The sequence below is a fragment of the Pyrus communis genome, chromosome 4 (assembly GCF_041283825.1).
Source record: "Pyrus communis isolate YQ-2024b chromosome 4, ASM4128382v1, whole genome shotgun sequence".
In the NCBI taxonomy this organism is placed as follows: domain Eukaryota; kingdom Viridiplantae; phylum Streptophyta; class Magnoliopsida; order Rosales; family Rosaceae; genus Pyrus; species Pyrus communis.
In genome coordinates this window covers 1,614,774-1,632,939 of record NC_142568.1, presented here as the reverse complement: position 1 = coordinate 1,632,939, position 18,166 = coordinate 1,614,774, and the positions used below count along the sequence as shown (strand labels likewise).

Below are 18,166 nucleotides of genomic sequence, written 5' to 3'. Positions count from 1 at the left end.
CCAGAGTCGTACAGCTTCACCTTCGGGTGATGGACCATGATTTCTTCACTGGCGTAACCCAGTGCCGTACAGCTTCACCTTATGTACAGGTACCGCCTTTGGACGAATGAGGTTTGATGATATTGATGATATACCCCCAGCTTCACTAGCCCAGGGCTAGTATTGGTTTGTGATGTTATATATCCTCTACTTCGGCATAATCCGAAGTCGTACAACTTCACCTTCGGGTGATGTACAGGTATTGCCTTCAGGCAACTATGATACCCCTAGAGAGTACAGTATGATTATATTTGCCTTCGGGCGGCGATAACACATTTATTGAGCATTGTTTTTCACGTACATATTTTATGAGCATTTTCATGGCATGCTAGAGTTTTCAGAAAAACTTACGATATGCAGTACTACATATGTTTTCAAAACAGGAGGTTAGTACGTTTAGAAAGAAAATGGTTTTCGTATTATTAGTATTATTATTATAAACTTTGGTCCACTCAACTTTTTTGTTTTGTGCCCTCTCAGGAGTTAGAATCGAGGCATTCGATCCCGGTGTCAGGGTACTTTTGCTTAGGCACCTTCAAGTCTCCTCGGTGTAGGACTCATTCCTCGGTTCATACCTTTTTATAATAATTCTTTCACATTATTCTTGAATAGTTGTATGCTCTGAACACGATTCTGTTTTGGTTTAATTCATTTTAATTACGTATTCTTAATTGTATGCATGTTTAAAATGGCTTCGTCACCCTCGGGTGTCGGCCAGCACGTGTCTATCCTAGTATTTGGGGATATTGGGATTGAGGTGTGTCAAGGGATCCCATTGAAAAAATATGGATTAGTTGTGTGACCAACCCACATTGAATTTAACGATCCGAACCGTCTATTTGTAAGTATCGATTCGTATATTATCCTTGTACAATTCAATTCACTCTGAATTCATTTGCTTATTTAATTATTATGATAAAATTTAAATATTTCTTGGATCAACGTCATAATACACCAAATATTGTAATATGGTCGGTTAAAAAACTTACGAGAATAAAAATTCTCTTCCTTAATTTTCTCTCTTCTTCAGGGACTAAGGGCTCGTTTGAATGTGCTTTTAAAAAGACTGAAAACGCTTTTAGAGAAAATATTTTTGGGTTCCAAAAACATTTGAAGTGCCTTCTGCAATAAGCACCAGTTATGTACTTCTTTTAGAAAGCACTTTAATGTTTTTTCAGTATTTATTTTTATTTTTACTAAGAATTGGTTCTAAAAATATTTTCAACAAAAACGGTTTCAATTATTTTAAAGTACATCCATACGAACTTGGTTAAAGAAGTGAGGTTTGCTGAATTTGTGTAGCGAACTGAAACTGAAGAGGAAGATGAAGAGGATAACCACAAGACCTCCATCTCCAGGTAATCTTCCTTCTTTCATTTTTACCATTCTGCAGAATCCAAGTCGGGGATTTCATTCCGATGCTGTTCATGCTAATCCTACTTGTACGCATACAATTAAACAAACCCATTTGGTGTCGCAGAGTATGATTCAGACTCGATGCAAATCTGGAAAAATTAAGAAAGATGAAGCATTGGGTTACTTTAATTCCATGATTCAAATCAAACCCTTGCCCTCTATTTGGACTTTCAATTATTTGTTGAGGGCACTATCCATGATGAAGGAATATTCTGCTGTGGTTTCTATGTGTGCAGTTGATGGGTTGCGATCAATTCCGACCTAATGTATGTACAATGAATATTTTTCTGAATTGCTTGTGCCGGTTGAACCGGGTGAACGCTTGTTTCTCTGCTTTAGCAATTACCCTTAAATATGGTCTTAAGCCCGATGCATGTTCTATAAATACTTTGCTTCACGGGCTTTGCAAGTACAGTTCCCTGGCAGAGGCAACGTCGTTCTTCCAAGAAATAGAAACGAAGGGATATAAATGCGATGAAATCACTTATGGTACAGTGATCAATGGACTATGCAAAGCTGGGAAAACTTCTAAGGCTCTCGAGATACTTACGAAGATGTGGGAAGATGGAAGGTTCAAGCCCAACCAAGAATGCTACAATCCAATCATCGATAACCTCTGTAAAGAAAGACAAATAGATGAGGCCTTGACTCTATTTCGAGATATGATCAGCAAAAGTGTTGTACTGAATATTTTCAATTGTACCACATTGATTCATGGGTTATGCAACACGAGTTGCTGGGAAGAAGTGCTCTCTCTTTTTGAAGAAATGGTAGATCAAGGAGTCAAGCCTAATGTTGTCACCTACACCACTCTAATTTATGCATTGTGCCAATCGGGGAGGTTGGAAAAGGCCAAGAGCTTCTTGATTTGCATGCTTAACGGGCGGAATTTCACCAGATGTATACACATATAGTGTTCTAATCAATGCTCTGTGCAAGGATGACCGAATTCAAGAAGCACTCTCTCTGTTTGAACGGATGATGTTGTCACTTTTACTTCCTTGATTTCTGCTTCATGCAAGTCTGGTAACTGGGAGGAAGGTGTGAGGTTACTTAAAAGCATGATTGATTATGGAGCCTTGCCTAATATTGTTACATACAATTCTGTACTGGATGCTTTATACAAGGAAGGGAAGACAGCAGAGGCACTGAATCTTGTCGACGAAATGTTCCGTGGAGGGGAAAAGCCTGATGTTGTGACTTACAACACTTTAATTAAAGGATTGTGTCGTACCAGCCAATGGAAAGAAGCCACAAGGTTGTCTGACGAAATGTAATGCCATGGAATCTTACCTAATTTCATAACTTTGAAGATACTTTCGGGTGCTCTCTGCAATGAAGTGACTGATGAGGTTCGCGAAGAATTTAAGGCGAGAATAGATGGAACTTCAAAGCTTGGTAAGAAAAGGTCCAAGAAGGAATGATGCCTCAAATCCTGGTCTGGAAACGGGAAGAGCTTTAAGAGGTTCTTTGTCCTAATGCTTCATGTGCAGAAAAACATGTTACATGGTTTGAAATTTATGGATTTACGATCGTGATTTATTTGGATTTACGAATGTGAATTACCTTGGATTTATGTGTCGAGACTTTGAGCTTGTAAGCTTCGGATTTGGATATGAGATTTTGAGATATGTTTTCGTTATGTATCTAGTGGGTTATCATACAACACATCCACACAACACATGTATGTAGACGTCTATGGCCATAGGACACAGTTGAGGAGATTTATGTATATACCTCTTCTTTGGCAACTAGACACGTCCATCCAACGAATGAGTCTCATGTCTCCCATATCATCTTCGACAATGTTGAAACTATTTCCTTTGATATTGCACCATCACATTCTCACATTTTAATTGTCAAAACATTTTTGTTAACAAACTCTTTCTGATTAGCTGTTGCCCCTCTTCATTTTGCAACCACGTTGCTGATTTGGTACAAAACTCACCATTAGAGGAAGCAGATCGTAACATTACAATTTTTTGTTAACTATATCCACACTTAAAACTTGATTAAGTTTGAAGTGATTCCAACGGTTATTTTCAATAAAATGACTAACCTTTTCCAGTCTAAAGCACTTCTTTGATCCTTGGGAGCAAGATGGAAGTGGGCAAGGAAAAATCTAATGATGGGTTCAAAAGCATATGTCTTGACCATTACCCACAATTCATCTTGTGCCTTTCTAGAGCACATCTCTACTTCTAAGAATCATTTTACAGGCCAAAGAGTGATCTTGCCTAAAATATTTTCTTCTTTACTAACTGGACCACCAATTATTTTCCTGAGAAAACACCTTCTAGCTTAATTTGGCAAGATAAGCGTTATTTAAATAATCCGATCTTTTGATGGGGGTTTAAACTTTCTAATGTTGTGCCATTAGTTGTGTTCGTAAATGAAAAAAAAAGGTGTTTTTTTTGTTTCTTTTCAAAATCATGGGCCCAAATAGTAGGATATAGAAGCAGCTTTGCACATGCTTCTAAAAGAAATTGCTTTTTTTTTTTTAAATTAAGGGCAAGTAAATATTACCAATTAATGAAATTTTCATATTAACAATCTCATCCTTTTTTTTAAGAAAAAAAAAACACTTTTAGCACTACTATTTATCAAACACTTTTTTTTTTTTTTTTTCCACATCTATTTATTCTCGCCGAAGCAGTTTTGAAAAAAAAATACACAATAACCTCAAAACTTGAGTTCCTTATTTTTTTTTCATCTTCCTCGAAAGTGACTAGTTTAACGAAGTGAGGTTTGCTGAATTTGTCCAGCAAACTGAAACTGAAGAGGACGATGAAAAGGATAACTGCAAGAACTCCATTCCCAGGTAATCTTCCTTCTTTCATTTTTACCATTCTGCAGAATCCAAGTCGGGGATTTCATTCCGACGCTGTTAATTCTAATCCTACTTGTACGCATACAATTGAACAAACCCATTTGGTGTCGGAGAGTGTGATTCAGACTCGATGCAAATCTGGAAAAATTGGGAAAGATGAAGCTTTGGGTTACTTGAATTCCATGATTCAAACCAAACCCTTACCCTCTATTTGGACTTTCAATTATTTGTTGGGGGCACTCTCCAAGATGAAGCAATATTCTGCTGTGGTTTCTATGTGTAAACAGTTGATGGGCTGCGCTCATTTCCGACCTGATGCCTGTACAATGACTATTTTTCTGAATTGCTTGTGCCGTCTGAACCGGGTGGATTTGGGTTACCCTGTTTTAGCAATTACCCTTAAATACGGTCTTCAACCCAGTGCTCATTCTATGAATACTTTGCTTCATGGGCTTTGCAAGTACAGTTCCCTGGCTGAGGCAATGGAGCTGTTCAAGTTAATAGAAGAGAAGGGATACAAATGCAATGAAATCACTTATGCTACCATGATCAATGGACTATGCAAGGCTGGGAAAACTTCTAAGGCACTCGAGATACTTACGAATATGTTGGAAGATGGAAGGTTTAAGCCAAACCAAAATTGCTACAATCCAATCATCGATAGCTTGTGTAAAGAAAGCCGATTGGATGATGCCTTGACCCTATTTCAAGATATGATCAGCAAAAGTGTTGTACCGGATATTATCAGTTATAACACTTTGATTCATGGGTTATGCAACATGAGTCGCTGGGAAGAAGTGCTCCCTCTTTTTGAAGGAATGGAAGATCATGGAGTCAGGCCAGATGTTGTCACCTACACCACTTTAATTTATGCATTGTGCCAATCGGGGAGGTTGGAAAAAGCCAAGAGCTTCTTGGTTTGCATGCTTAACAGTGGAATTTCACCCGATGTATACACCTATAATGTTCTTATGAACACTCTTTGCAAGGAAGAAATAATTCAAGAAGCGCTTACTCTGTTGGAAACTATGACAACGAAAGGCATAAAGCCGGATGTTGTCACTTTTACTTCCTTGATTTCTGCTTCATGCAAGTCTGGTAACTGGGAAGAAGGTGTGAGGCTATTCAAAACCATGATTGGTTATGGAGCCTTGCCTGATATTGTTACATACAATTCTGTACTGGATGCTTTATGCAAGGAAGGGAAGACAACAGAGGCACTGAATCTTGTCAACGAAATGTTCCGTAGAGGGGAAAAGCCTGATGTTGTGACTTACAACTCTTTAATTAAAGGATTGTGTCGTACCAGCCAATGGAAAGAAGCCACAAGGTTGTTTGACGAAATGGTATGCCATGGAATCTTACCTGATTTCATAACTTTGAAGATACTTTCGGGTGCTCTCTGCAATGAAGTGATGACTGATGAGGTTCGCGAAGAATTTAAGGCGAGAATAGATGGAGCTTTGTAGCTTGGTAAGGAAATGGTCCAAAAAGGATTGATGCCCGGTCTGGAAACGGGAAGAACTTTAAGAGGTTCTTTGTCCTACTGCTTCATGTGCAGAACAACACGTTACATGGTTTGAAATTTATATGAATGAAGAGTGGTCATATATTAGTGATACATTTCCATTCACTTGGTATGTTTTTCTTGTTTTTGTTACGCTTTTGATTCATCACCTTCCTCACCCACCTTCGAGTTTATGCGAGCCGGAAATGGAATATATTTTAGCCGCACATGAGCTGCATCGATCCCTCTCGTTTGATCTAAACAAACAATCACCGTGGTCATTTATACGTAATTCATCGACTGCAGTCTGTATTTATACGTCCTTACAGCAACTGAACCAATTTGGAACTTCACTGCCTAGAAGTATAACACTCATAGCGCTTCACATAATATAGATGAGCAACGAAAATTTGCAAGGACACGTTTAATACATTGGTATTGCACATTGGATATAAATACATAGCCGTGAGGGGCTTGCAGCTTGGTTGGTTAAGAGAATTTAGCCATTCGATTAGAACTTTGAATGATGTAGTGGAGTTTTGCCGAAAATTTATGTTGAACACACAGTGGGACGTTACTGAAATTACCAACATTTTCAGTGGGAGAGTGCAAGATATCTAATGCTGAATTCAATACCTAGATATTTCTAGTCCGTTGTGTGGTTTAGCTCTAAAATTTCGTCCCATATCAAACATCGACTAACTTTGAACCGTCGCGTAAAATACAGTACCAAAGCCTACTAAAAATCCCAGACTCAAATAACCATACTGACAACATGCACCTAAGTCGGTAGAAGTAAACACTTAGAGCTAACACACAGACAATATGTGCATCAATGATTGAAAACTTCACTTCCAAATTTCTGAACTGAGACGCTACGGATGCTGATGCGCAGATGAGCAGCATAAAAATTGTGCCCAGTACGGTCTCCCCTTGGCTTTCTGCTTTTCACTCTTGATCTCTGTAGGGTACCTTGCCGGAGAGTTCCATTCTTTTGCATTGTCTTTCCTAGATGCCTGACCTGTCGGTGATTCGGGAGCCAGAATTGAGTTCACTGTCGTCGTTGGACGACCATTGTCCTTCCGCGTCACTGCTTTATCATCTTTCTGAAGCGCAGGGGCTTGACTTTCTTTTTGGTTCGGTGACTTGGCTTTGTTCTCTAGGTGGGCCTCACCCAAAAGGTTTTTCAAAGGAGTGTGTTGCTTCCCAGTGCTCCAGTTTGTAACCTTGGCGATGATCTCTTCATTCTTCCTTCTCCCTGGTGATTCGTTCACAACATGAGTAATAGAAGGAAACCACCCAGCCTGCAAAGGTGCAGGTTTTGGCTGTTCCGGTTTCTGTGCTGTCTTGATTTCAGCACCAGTAGCCTTTTGATTATCAACGCCTCCAGGTTCAACCAATGTCATGAAAGACGGTGCCTCAAACGTATCAGATTTGTTAGAGTATTGCCTCTCAGATGCAAGTTTCGCCTTCTTTTCCAATGAAGCTTGGGGATCTCTAAGTGGTACAGCTTCAGCATCAAGAACAGCTTGTGCCTCCGACTGGATAGAATAAACTGTACCATGCATCAACAGCAAATAGACCGAAGTTAGGAAATTTTAACACTTCCTTTTGAGCAAAAGCATTGAAAAAGGTATTTATGCATAGAGAAAAGACAGTAAAAGACAGCCTAGAAACAAAAAATATAAATATGGTATACAACTATTCTAAACAATTGTAAATCTATCACAAAAAAACATTATTAAACGATATATAAACTGATCCAACGAGAAAGTGATATTAAGGAGACCCTCTAGGATGGACATATATGCTACACCTACAAAAATATAACTTTTATACGTAACTCATTAATACTTATACCTGAAACAGATCCCCAGTTGCCTTCGAGGCTGTCAGTTTGGCTATTCGAGTCAACAACATCAAGTGCAGACGAATTTGTCTGTTGCTCAACAAGTTTATCACTCTCTTCCTGCAAAGATTGAGAAGTCAACCCAGAAGAAACCCCAAGGAGCTCTCCGGAGCAGTTATCTTCAGCAACGGTGAAACTTGGAACAGAAGATTCAGTAGCTAAAGAGGACAGATTTGGAACAGAAGATTCAGTATCTAAAGAGGACAGACCTACTTCTTTCATTCCACAGTCCATTAAACTCTTCTGTGACGATTCAACAGTGGGACCATGTTCTGACCCAGCAGCAGTGCTGCCCCCAACTTCTAGCTGGACCTTGTCATTGCAATCAATCTCACTTTCCATCACACTTTTCTTTGTATCTGAAACTACATTGAGGTCAGCTCTGCTAGAATTTGAACCGCTGTCCACGTTCAGTTTTGGCTTCGCCAAAAGATTCTCCTCAATAGATCCTCCCCTACTTTTATTTCCAGATATAGCGCTCTTTTTAGTTTCACCCTTATCCTGATCACCAGAGTCATCGCCATTATGTATATCTGTTGGATTAACTTGAAGTTCGGAGAGACAACTGGTATTTTCCAAACTAGTAATGGGGTTCTCAGCAACAATCTTCTCCATAGATACTTCAATGTACTCATCCCCAGTTATAGCATACTTTTCAGTCTCATGATCACCATCGTCGATAAAATTTCCTTCTACGGGTCCTTTGCTGCTATGATCCGCACTCAAATCACATCTTTCATCTTTCTCATTATCATCCAGACCAACAGAGTGTGTTGTTTGATTTATACCAGTACTGCTCAAGGATTTTGCATCAGATGCAACATTTGTATCACTTTCTGGAAAGTTCACCTGTAACGACTTGTAATTATCATAAGTCACCTGTCCTTCAGGAAAGCCAACCAAGTTTTTAGCTACCTGAGGCATCACAATGTCAGCAGGGGTTGATTTTTCATCTGAACCTTGGTTTTCAGTAGTCTTGATCTCATTCTGAGACACACTGGCTTCTTCAGAAGGCACTTCTTTAACCATTGGCTTGCTGCTGCCTCCATCCAGTTCATGGCTAGCTTCTAAATCATGCATTTCTGAAGAGGCCACAGTGCCTCCACTTAAATTACTTGACTGGAAGATTTGAGAATTGTCATTTGAAACAGGATTTTTAACACCGTTTTCCTCGTCATTAAATTGTTCCCAAGAGTCCAGAAAAGTGGGCTGGTCTAGTTTCTCTTCTTTGTAGGTTTTGAAACCTTCAAGCATTGCCGCAGCATTGTCTACCACTGGTAGGTCATCAGGCACAGAAAGCACATGTACGTTTGCACTCCCTTCACCCTTCAAGTTGCTACTCTCAGTTAATCCACCAGAACTGAAACAGTGCATCTCGTCTGTGGTATCCACCTTATTTTCTGCAGTATTAACAGAAGCTTGTGCATGTTCAACAGATTCAACATCAGGGGAAAGACCAACTTGGGGAATATCCAAATCAAACACATGAATATGCTCTTTCTCTGATGGAACAACTTCAATATCTCGCAGAGAGTCTGAAGTCACTTCAACTGATCTTTCTAACTTAGAGGCACCCTCAGCTGTTTCACTGGAAGCTTCATTGGGTGCGACCAAACCGTATGGTAAGTTTCTATCTTGATCACTTGCTTCGATTTCCTTCACCTGGCCCTCCTGTGAAATGGATGTTAAAGAGCTCTCAATCACACTGTCAGTAGCATGGGTCTTCTTGCTATCTTCTGATACATCTGTAATAGGGTGTACGTCATCTTCAGAACCATTCCTATCATCCTGCACAGCTGACTCTGACCTCTTCATTGAATCAATGCTAGTGATTGACATAGATCCTCGGGACTCCGGTGCATAGCCCAGCTGATTAGTTGTATTCTCTGGATTTACGAAACTTGCATCAGGTTATTGAGAGATAAATCATTCTGTTACTGCAACTAATGTAATTTGACGACAAAGGTGGAGAAATGTAACAACAAAATATATTCACATAAAGAAATGTACGCGAACATATTAAAAATAATGCAGACCAATGCAAGAACACAGAAGAACATTCACCATCACTACATTACAAAAGAAGTCGATATTGGGTACAATTAATGTTGCACTGAAGAATATCATCTCTTTATCATGAATTTTAAAAGGACTTGTGAACTTCAAAGGCATGAAAACTCGTTTACCCATGATAACAAATATAGCACAACACGATTTTGAAATTTTTATGTGAAGAACTCCCATCCAACCAAGTGTACAGAAATGTAATATCAGAACTCAAGGAAAAAACAAATTCAATGAAACACGGATAGATTTTAGTTCTCAAGCGTAAATCGGTTTCACTTTATACGCTGTTTGAGTACTCTTGAAGTTTGGCAGAAGTTTTAGTTGTAAGTAGATTAAAATCTAACATGACACACCTTATACTCAATCTACAGTTTACTGCAGCTTAAAAGAATTTAATCCAGAACATAAACTCAGTATCACACTAAAATAACATTTTGGTTTGTGTTTTCCATACTTAAAAATTGGACCAACATTTCCATATTCTTCTTTTCTTCATATCAGAAAATATTTCCATATTATCCATACATCTTCTCAAAAAGGACAAACATGTTAACTTATATAATCAAATTAGTTGTCACCAATCAAATAAAAAGGGCAACCCCAAGCCAACAAGGCTCCCCGCTTTGCGAGGGTCAGGGGTGGCGGTATGGGTGTGTGGAACGTCAAAGTGACTTAACTAAGAAAGAAAGAAACCCAACCTAAAACAAGCGGAGCAGGCATGTCTCCGTGGCATGAGCATACAATACGATCCATAATCTACTCATACTATTCAACAGAATTCACAAGAATTATCCACTCATATTCCAACCTAGGCGTGTCATCACTGTTGAACAACCTATATCCTACATTGATGAAGGATACAAAATACAACCAAGTGACAAAGCAAAGCAATTGTACGCACTGCAGGTGTGCACACTCAAATACCCTACAGAACCCATCCCTCCCCTTTACAACGATTTATTTTCCTGATTAGGAAATTATCATGTCATACTTCAATGTAATGGATTAAACAGATAATTGTTCTATTTATTCTAATTCATTTAATTTGTTTTCGAGTGCCCTCTTAATAAAGAAAATAATGATTAAGCCGCAAAAAATCAAGTTTTCAGACCATAAACAGATACATTAACTAATCAAACAGTTACATATAAATAATTAATCAGATGTCACCAAAACAGTTAATATGATTAATTGGACTGGTTTATTGAAACGTTACCGTTGATTTCCCCATCATTAGGGGATTGGATGGCATTCAAATCATTCTTGGCAACCCTTTCCACACTAGTTGCTGATTTCAAAACATCTTCTAACCCTTCTCCGGTTCCTGCACCAGATCCACTATCCAAAAATTCTGCAACTGCATCTGAGAACACCGCATCTTCTGATCTGACAGATTCTCCCCCAATGAGACCACTGCCCTTTTCGTTGTTACTTCTTTCCAAGACTTTCGAACCTTACACAGAAAATTTGGTACCAGAAATACCATGATTTAAGATCTATCAAAGGAATTAAGAATAATATATCTAACTTCCCATCGGCTTATCAACAAAAACTGAAGAAAATCAAAACCCCTCTTACTGTATTGAGATGCAATCAAATCATAGTTTATCATTTGTTTTACACACTTAGCTGCCGGTTTCTAACAATATTTTACTTATTTATCCAGGTGATCTCTCTATCAGCTTGATAGCATAGTCCTAAATACCTGCCTCAACGCATAAACAAATCCCAAATTCCAAAATTTTAGAATCTTTCCAAATATTTTTACAGCCACCAAACAGGGTAGATTATGTAGAGCGGAAAACTTAATTAGCTCACTTGGGGTTTTGCGGTCGTCATCGGAGTGCTCATCATCTGACTGGGTGTTCTCCTGTAACCCAACCAACTTGTAGCCATCAATGGTTCCACAAATCCTCTTATGAGCACGCCTGTGCCTGGCACTTGGGTGTGGGTTCGGAAAGGGCCACCCACATTTGCTGCAAACATGGACTCCTCCATGGCTCTCATGCCCTGCAATATCAACACCAACACTCAGAAAACGCAAAAAGAATGGAAAAAACAAACAACAACCCAGATTATCAAATTCACAGAAATAATCAAAAACACCAAAAAATCAAAAAATTAGCAAACCCTTAAACCCCAGAAGCAAACAAAACAAAGATTCATAAATTCACAGAAATAATCAAAAACACCAATAAAAATAGAAAACCCTTAAACCCCAGAAGCAAACAAAACAGAGATTCATACAGAGGGAGAGTACAAGAAAATTAAGATAAACCCAGAAAAACCCATCAAAACATTTCCAACCCAGAAAATCAAAATCCAAAAAAACCCAGAAAAATAAGAAAATCAAGATTCAGAAAAAAAGAAAAAGAAAGATAAGAACCTGTGCTGTGACTTCTCACTAGATCTTGAGCATCCATGTCTAAAAGGAAGAGTTGGGATGACAGAAGAGATGGCAGCAGCAGAGAATAACAATAAAATACAATATAAAAAGCTCGGAATGTGACCCAAAGAAGAAGCAAACGGAATCGAAAGTCTTCGAAATGTCTGCAAGTCCTTCTGGTGTTCTGGGGGGCAGACTCCGGAGAGAGACCGTGAGAGTGTTGTACGGAACAGTCTATAGGGGACGGCGCTTTTGATAATGGCTCGACCACTGTACCTCCCCATGTGACTGTGCTTTAACTTATATACGAAGAATTCAATCATTGGATGAACCTTTTGTGATTGTCTACATTGAGGTGCTTGGTAATTTTATGAGGTTACCGGTGGCCCACTAAAATCGTACGGTTGTTTTTTCATGACCTAATGCCATCTTTGATTTCGAGCAGGGTTGGGTTCGGTCCGGTAATCAATTTAAAAATGATAGTGATTATTGAACTAACCGTTTTAGTACGTCGAAATTGGTTACCATCACCGTGTCGACAAAAAGTATATCATTTCTAATCGTGACTACATGCTATAACGTAGATGAATTAAAAATGTGTACCCATGACCATTTGCTCTAGTGGTAGATTTCATGCGTGCGCTATTTATTTCGAAAACGGGTCAGCTGCTTGCATTTTAGGTTTCCCTTGCAATGAAATTCGCCACCATGTAAACGATGTTGGTTTCATGTAATCTGTTTGAAAAATATCATATCGCAGTAGACACATTAAAAAGATCGAGTCACGAATGCGCTTTCATTATTTTACTAAAATTATGCATGTTAAGTAAAAAATTATTACTCTGGCACTAGATCGTTGTATTTTAGTATAAATAAATAAGTAATTCTAGATCTTGATAGATTTTAAATCATAACATTCATAAATAAAGTCTTGATATTTATTTTCTTGATAAACAATGATAACATAAAATGAATTCATCTAACTATAGGAAGATGGGAGATTTTGAATCCGGAATGTATATATATTTAAAAAATGGTTATCATTGGTGATAATATTAAAATTTTGAATTGGATCAAAATCGATACTCCAATATTGAATTTTCTACTAAATCAATGGTTGTTTTTCTCCTTGATCTAAGGGCAATAGGGTCCCGAAAAGTCTATAAATTGATGCAGGCCCATATAGAATTCATGTGGTTGATTGTAGAGGACTAAAACTTGGATGTCACATGTCTGGATGCATTGACAACCGTGGCCACCCCACGAGTATGTCACGTGACCGTCAGATAACAAAAACAAACGACCAATAAAATAAACAGCTCAGATAGACTTTGACCCGGAAAATTACACCACACGTCGTCACGACTTAGCTACTTACTCTTTTTTTTAGTCAAGAAGCGACATAGACAGGCTCGCGATAAACGAATTGGGACCCTATCCGATTTATGAGTCTATGCCGACGGATAAGGAAATTTCGATCACTTTACATAAATTTTGCAGTCTTTATTAGATTATTTTACTGGTCCGTCTCACATAAAACTATGTTTTTAAACGGTTCGGATCTCTATCTCTCTATGTTGAGTGATCTGATCTGTCGATTCTAGACAGAGGTTTAGAGAAGATCTCAATTCACAACAACGACACCATTATATCTATTAAATATTTTAATGCAATGATATATTTATAGGACCGTGTTATCACACACTTCTTTCTATCTTTCTCGCATTCATTACAATTTGTATTCATCAAACGAAATAATTAAAGAGGATTAAGTGACAGAAATTACAAGAATGAGCGTAAGGTAAAACGAGATATGAGGATAACATCATCCTATTTATATTAACTAATGAAAGAATAAATTAATATCGAACTCATCGTCTAAAGCATTCGTTTTTAAAAAGTCTCGCTTACGAATGATAAAACTATAAAATTAAGTTGCCTAACCCACTCTTCAATATTTGCAATTTTCTTGTATTGCGCCTTCATCATTATAATTATGATCATTAACCATAACTAACCACTCCATCATCATCAAAGCCATCATAAGATAAGGAAAAACGAAAAAGAAACCCTTATCAACTACTCCATCGACTCGATACGATAGAGATTGCATACATGATATGTCCACCTAATCAAAATAATATTTTTGTTTCTTCCTTAGAAAGGTGGAATTTGAAATTAATAATTTTTTTCCCTTCTATAGCATGTTTAAGGTTTTTATTCTATTTTTTATTTGTTATTTAATATTATACTATAGTAGAATTTGCCTTTATCAATAAGTGAGAGTTTTCATATTCATCTTTTATGAATAAGGAGTTCGATTCAAAATTATTATGGATGAAGAATTGCGTGGTTTAGTCCAATCTTTCACCATTTACTGTAACTATATCGTTGTATTAAAAAAAATATTTAACAAATAAAAAAACAGCTAACTATGAGTTTATTTGAAAAAAGAAAAAAGAAAAAAAAAAAAAAAAACACTTCAAGAGCTTAATTGGAGAAAAACGCATTATATATCCACTTATCATGCTCTAATTAGATTATTAGTTGTGAAATTCCTTTGGTGCTACAGTTTAAATTGGATTTTCGCTAAAGCATTGAAATTAAAGTGTTTTTCTCAAAATAGTGACCTGATCAAGGACTTATAAATGAAAACGCTTTTTTAATGGTGACAACTTTCTTTTTATATTTATGGAAAAAATTGTTAAATGTCATATGAACTTATACATATTTTTCAATTTGACGTATAAACTAAAATTTTATGCAACTTTTCGTATCAACTTTTTGAAATCATTAATTTGTCATGACACACGCCAACCCTGAATGTTCACCTGGACTCTGAATACGTCCGGTAATCACATAATCTCACATAAATAAACATATCACATCTACTGCTCATTGACACATTTTGACACACGAGTTCATGTAGAGGTATTCTGACATGAACATGATTGGGTGTAATAATGATTTACGCCCTAGTACTACAATCACGTAAAGACTGGCACTACGCTCATCACATAGAGTCCTAATTGCCTATAGTCATCTAGGATAGGACTAACACCTACAATGGATCCAAAGTGAGCGTACGGTGCGATGTGAACATACACGTGAAAGACTGGCATTGGCCTTGGCCCCGGGTTAGTACTAACACGAGTGTAGTGAGCAGATAATGTAAATATGAACATGCCACAGTGATTTGATCATTCTAGTCAGCATAATATTATTCATAGCCGTAAATCTAATTAAGGCATCCCATAGGATTTATAATGATTATTCGCATTGTTACGTCATTTCCTATAAATGTTAATTTAATTACGGCGTCACATAGCAATTTTGTTATTAGATGTATATATGAAAACTAAACATACACACACACACACACACACACACTATATATATATATATATAAAAGAAAAGACTCACTCACAGATACTTGCGAGGTCGTAGCCTTTTGAACTAAAAAAGCCAAAGTCTCCGATAGTAATCGCACCTAAGCATAATATTGAGACATGTTAGTAAACTTAACTAAAACGATTAAATTTGGAGAAACTGACAATGGATTCGGAATTAGCGTGTCGAAATACACTAAGATAGGTCCCAGGCAAATTTTTTTAAAAGTCAACACAAGGAATATTCCAATCCATTGCAGAAATGGACCAGATCGAGTTAATGGGCAAGGTTTGGGCCAACCCATGGATCCAGTTTGGGCCCATTTTTTTTTTTTTTTCTTGGTTGCCGCTGCAATCGTTGGGAACATGGTATTTCAACCGGGAAACTACCACGGCTCCGACTAGCTCCAAAAACTCAACTAAAACTCACATTTTAAATACCATAATGAAGCTAGGAGAGTAAGGATTCGAGTCATACCAATATTGGGTCAAGTAGTGGCCAGAAAAGGCCAGGAAATGGCTTGCAGCCTGTGGGTCCTTCGCTGGAAAATTGGGGAGATTTCCCCAAGAGATTTGTACGTCCAAACAACACCAAACTGTCTCAAAAACAACCCAAATGTACTCCTATGCACGATCTACAAATTAAGGTTTTAGGCCTTACCTTCGCCGAAGACGGCTAAAACTCGCTGGATTCAATATTGCACAATGATGGTACTGTGCAGCGAGGGAGAGAGGGAAAATGAGGGGTTTCACCTCGTTTTGTGTTCGTAGGACTCGTAGAGAAAGAATTGGTGGTGGTGGTGTTGCTGGAGGTATGGTGATCGGTGGTGTATGTGTGTCTGTGTTGATGGGGAGTGGAGAGGGAGCTAAGAGAGGGAGAGTGCTGAGAGAGTTAGAGCCAGGCAGAGACGGAGAGAGTTCCAAAGAGTGAGTGAAAGGGACACGCGACAGAGAGAGTGGAGACTTTGTGATGCGTGGGCCCTACGGGCCAAAAAATAAATTAATAAAATATTTAAAATACCTCATTAGAAAATATTAAAATAATAATAGTATAATAATTATGAAAAATATATAAAATATAAAATAGTAATTTTTACAAAAGTGTTTTTCAGATTCGTAGTTTTGTAAAACCTCCATCGTAACTTCGATTTTGATTTCGCTTGCGTCTACGCGTTCGTACCGTCAAGTGCTTTGAGAATACGATAAAATAGCAGCTTGTATGCTTCACGAAATGATGGTCAACGAAAGTCAACAATCTCGCCTCAAATGGTATTTTTGTAATTTCACAATTTTAAAATTAATAAAATCGTAAAATTAGGGACGAGTCGTCACTTGTCAACTCACCCTAACTATGTTATGTCATCTCACCCTAACTTAGAAGAACCTGGATTGCGATATTGAATGTTGTGAACGGGTTTGTAGTAGGATAAACTTTAGTTCCTTAACGCAGTGTAATGAGCATGACGATAATGTGTTGTGGCCTATTTTACTGAATGGAGAGAGAGAGTGCAGTAGAGAAAGATGGAGAAGGACTTGAAGAATTTAGTGTGTTACTCCTCATGCTTTGTGCCTTTATTTATAGTAAACACGACATAATTTCTTGCCTTGCAAACATTTAACTTGGAAGAATTGTATTTCTTTAATCATGAAAACACTAGGTACAACACATTTATATAATACAACAAATACATGTATCTTGCTAGAAGTTCTACAAATATAAAATTAATAAATTTCATTTATAAGACTTGGTTGAATTAGTTGTGCAATCAAAGTTCATTGTCTTGACCCTTGCTATGATCCAAGTTCATTGTATTTGACCTTACTATCTTTAACACTAGATCTCAACTTGAGTGTATATTTATGACACCCTACTTGATGAGAAGATGATCAAATTGTGAAGTACTTGAAGTGTTTAGTGAACAAATCTGCTATTTATTGAAGTGTTTTCACATGCGCGATGTGAACCTCTCCTTGCAGCTTTTCTCTAACTAGATGACAATCTATTTCGATATGCTTTGTTCGCTCATGGAAAACAGGACTGGATGCAATGTAAAGGGCTGCTTCGTTATCAAAGTACAATATGGTTGCTTTGGGATGCTTAACTAGCAAGTCATCGAGGACGCATTTCAGCCAAGTCAATTCACAACATGTGAAAGCCATGGCCCTATACTCTGTTCATCTGTCGATCTTGATGTTGTAGTTTATTTCTTAAACCTTCAAGAAGCTGGTGACTCACCGATCATTACACAATCGCCTGAGATGAACCTTCTAGTGTCCTTGCACCCAGCCCAATCTGCACCACAATAAGCTTTCAACCGTAACAAGCTTATAGAGAAAAGTAAGAACATATAGTAATACTAACAACTGCTTTGATCAACCAAGTTTACACTCACTTTTGAACGCTCAAAACTGAACCAAATGGTATAAACTTAAATGGGTTTTGAAGCTCGTTTTGTGTAGTTTAAAACCATATATGATTTGTAGAAAACTGAGCTCTAAATTGAAACTCATGCCAGATATAAAATGGAGTCCCAAAACTGGAAATGCAGAACTTGCGGCTGTTTGGCAGCTCTGCAACTCAACTTTGGACATGGTTTTGATCAATCAAAACTCAACGGAATTA

General features: G+C 37.7%; 2 protein-coding genes and 1 pseudogene across 3 annotated transcripts; 2 read left to right on the top strand and 1 right to left on the bottom strand.

Moving 5' to 3' along the window:
• Nucleotides 1-1,084: 1,084 nt before the first annotated feature.
• LOC137721837 (uncharacterized) lies at nucleotides 1,085-3,295 on the top strand (annotated as a pseudogene).
• Nucleotides 3,296-4,091: 796 nt separating this feature from the next.
• Nucleotides 4,092-5,918, top strand: LOC148697273 (uncharacterized). Its single transcript, XM_088692204.1, has one exon. The coding sequence runs from the start codon at nucleotides 4,243-4,245 to the stop codon at nucleotides 5,752-5,754; it is 1,512 nt and encodes a 503-aa protein (XP_088548330.1). The 5' UTR covers nucleotides 4,092-4,242; the 3' UTR covers nucleotides 5,755-5,918.
• Nucleotides 5,919-6,467: 549 nt separating this feature from the next.
• LOC137722776 (Pentatricopeptide repeat (PPR) superfamily protein) lies at nucleotides 6,468-12,493 on the bottom strand. 2 transcript variants are annotated; one of them, XM_088692203.1, is made up of 6 exons: nucleotides 12,155-12,439; nucleotides 11,587-11,778; nucleotides 10,985-11,221; nucleotides 7,915-9,587; nucleotides 7,653-7,761; nucleotides 6,468-7,347 (listed from the first exon to the last, which is right to left on the bottom strand). In XM_088692203.1, exons 1-6 carry the CDS (start codon nucleotides 12,189-12,191, stop codon nucleotides 6,668-6,670), a joined length of 2,928 nt encoding a protein of 975 aa, XP_088548329.1. In that variant the 5' UTR covers nucleotides 12,192-12,439; the 3' UTR covers nucleotides 6,468-6,667. The 2 variants fall into 2 exon arrangements, with proteins under 2 accessions (XP_088548329.1, XP_068317964.2); XM_068461863.2 differs by having other exon boundaries at nucleotides 7,653-9,587; nucleotides 12,155-12,493.
• Nucleotides 12,494-18,166: the final 5,673 nt, after the last annotated feature.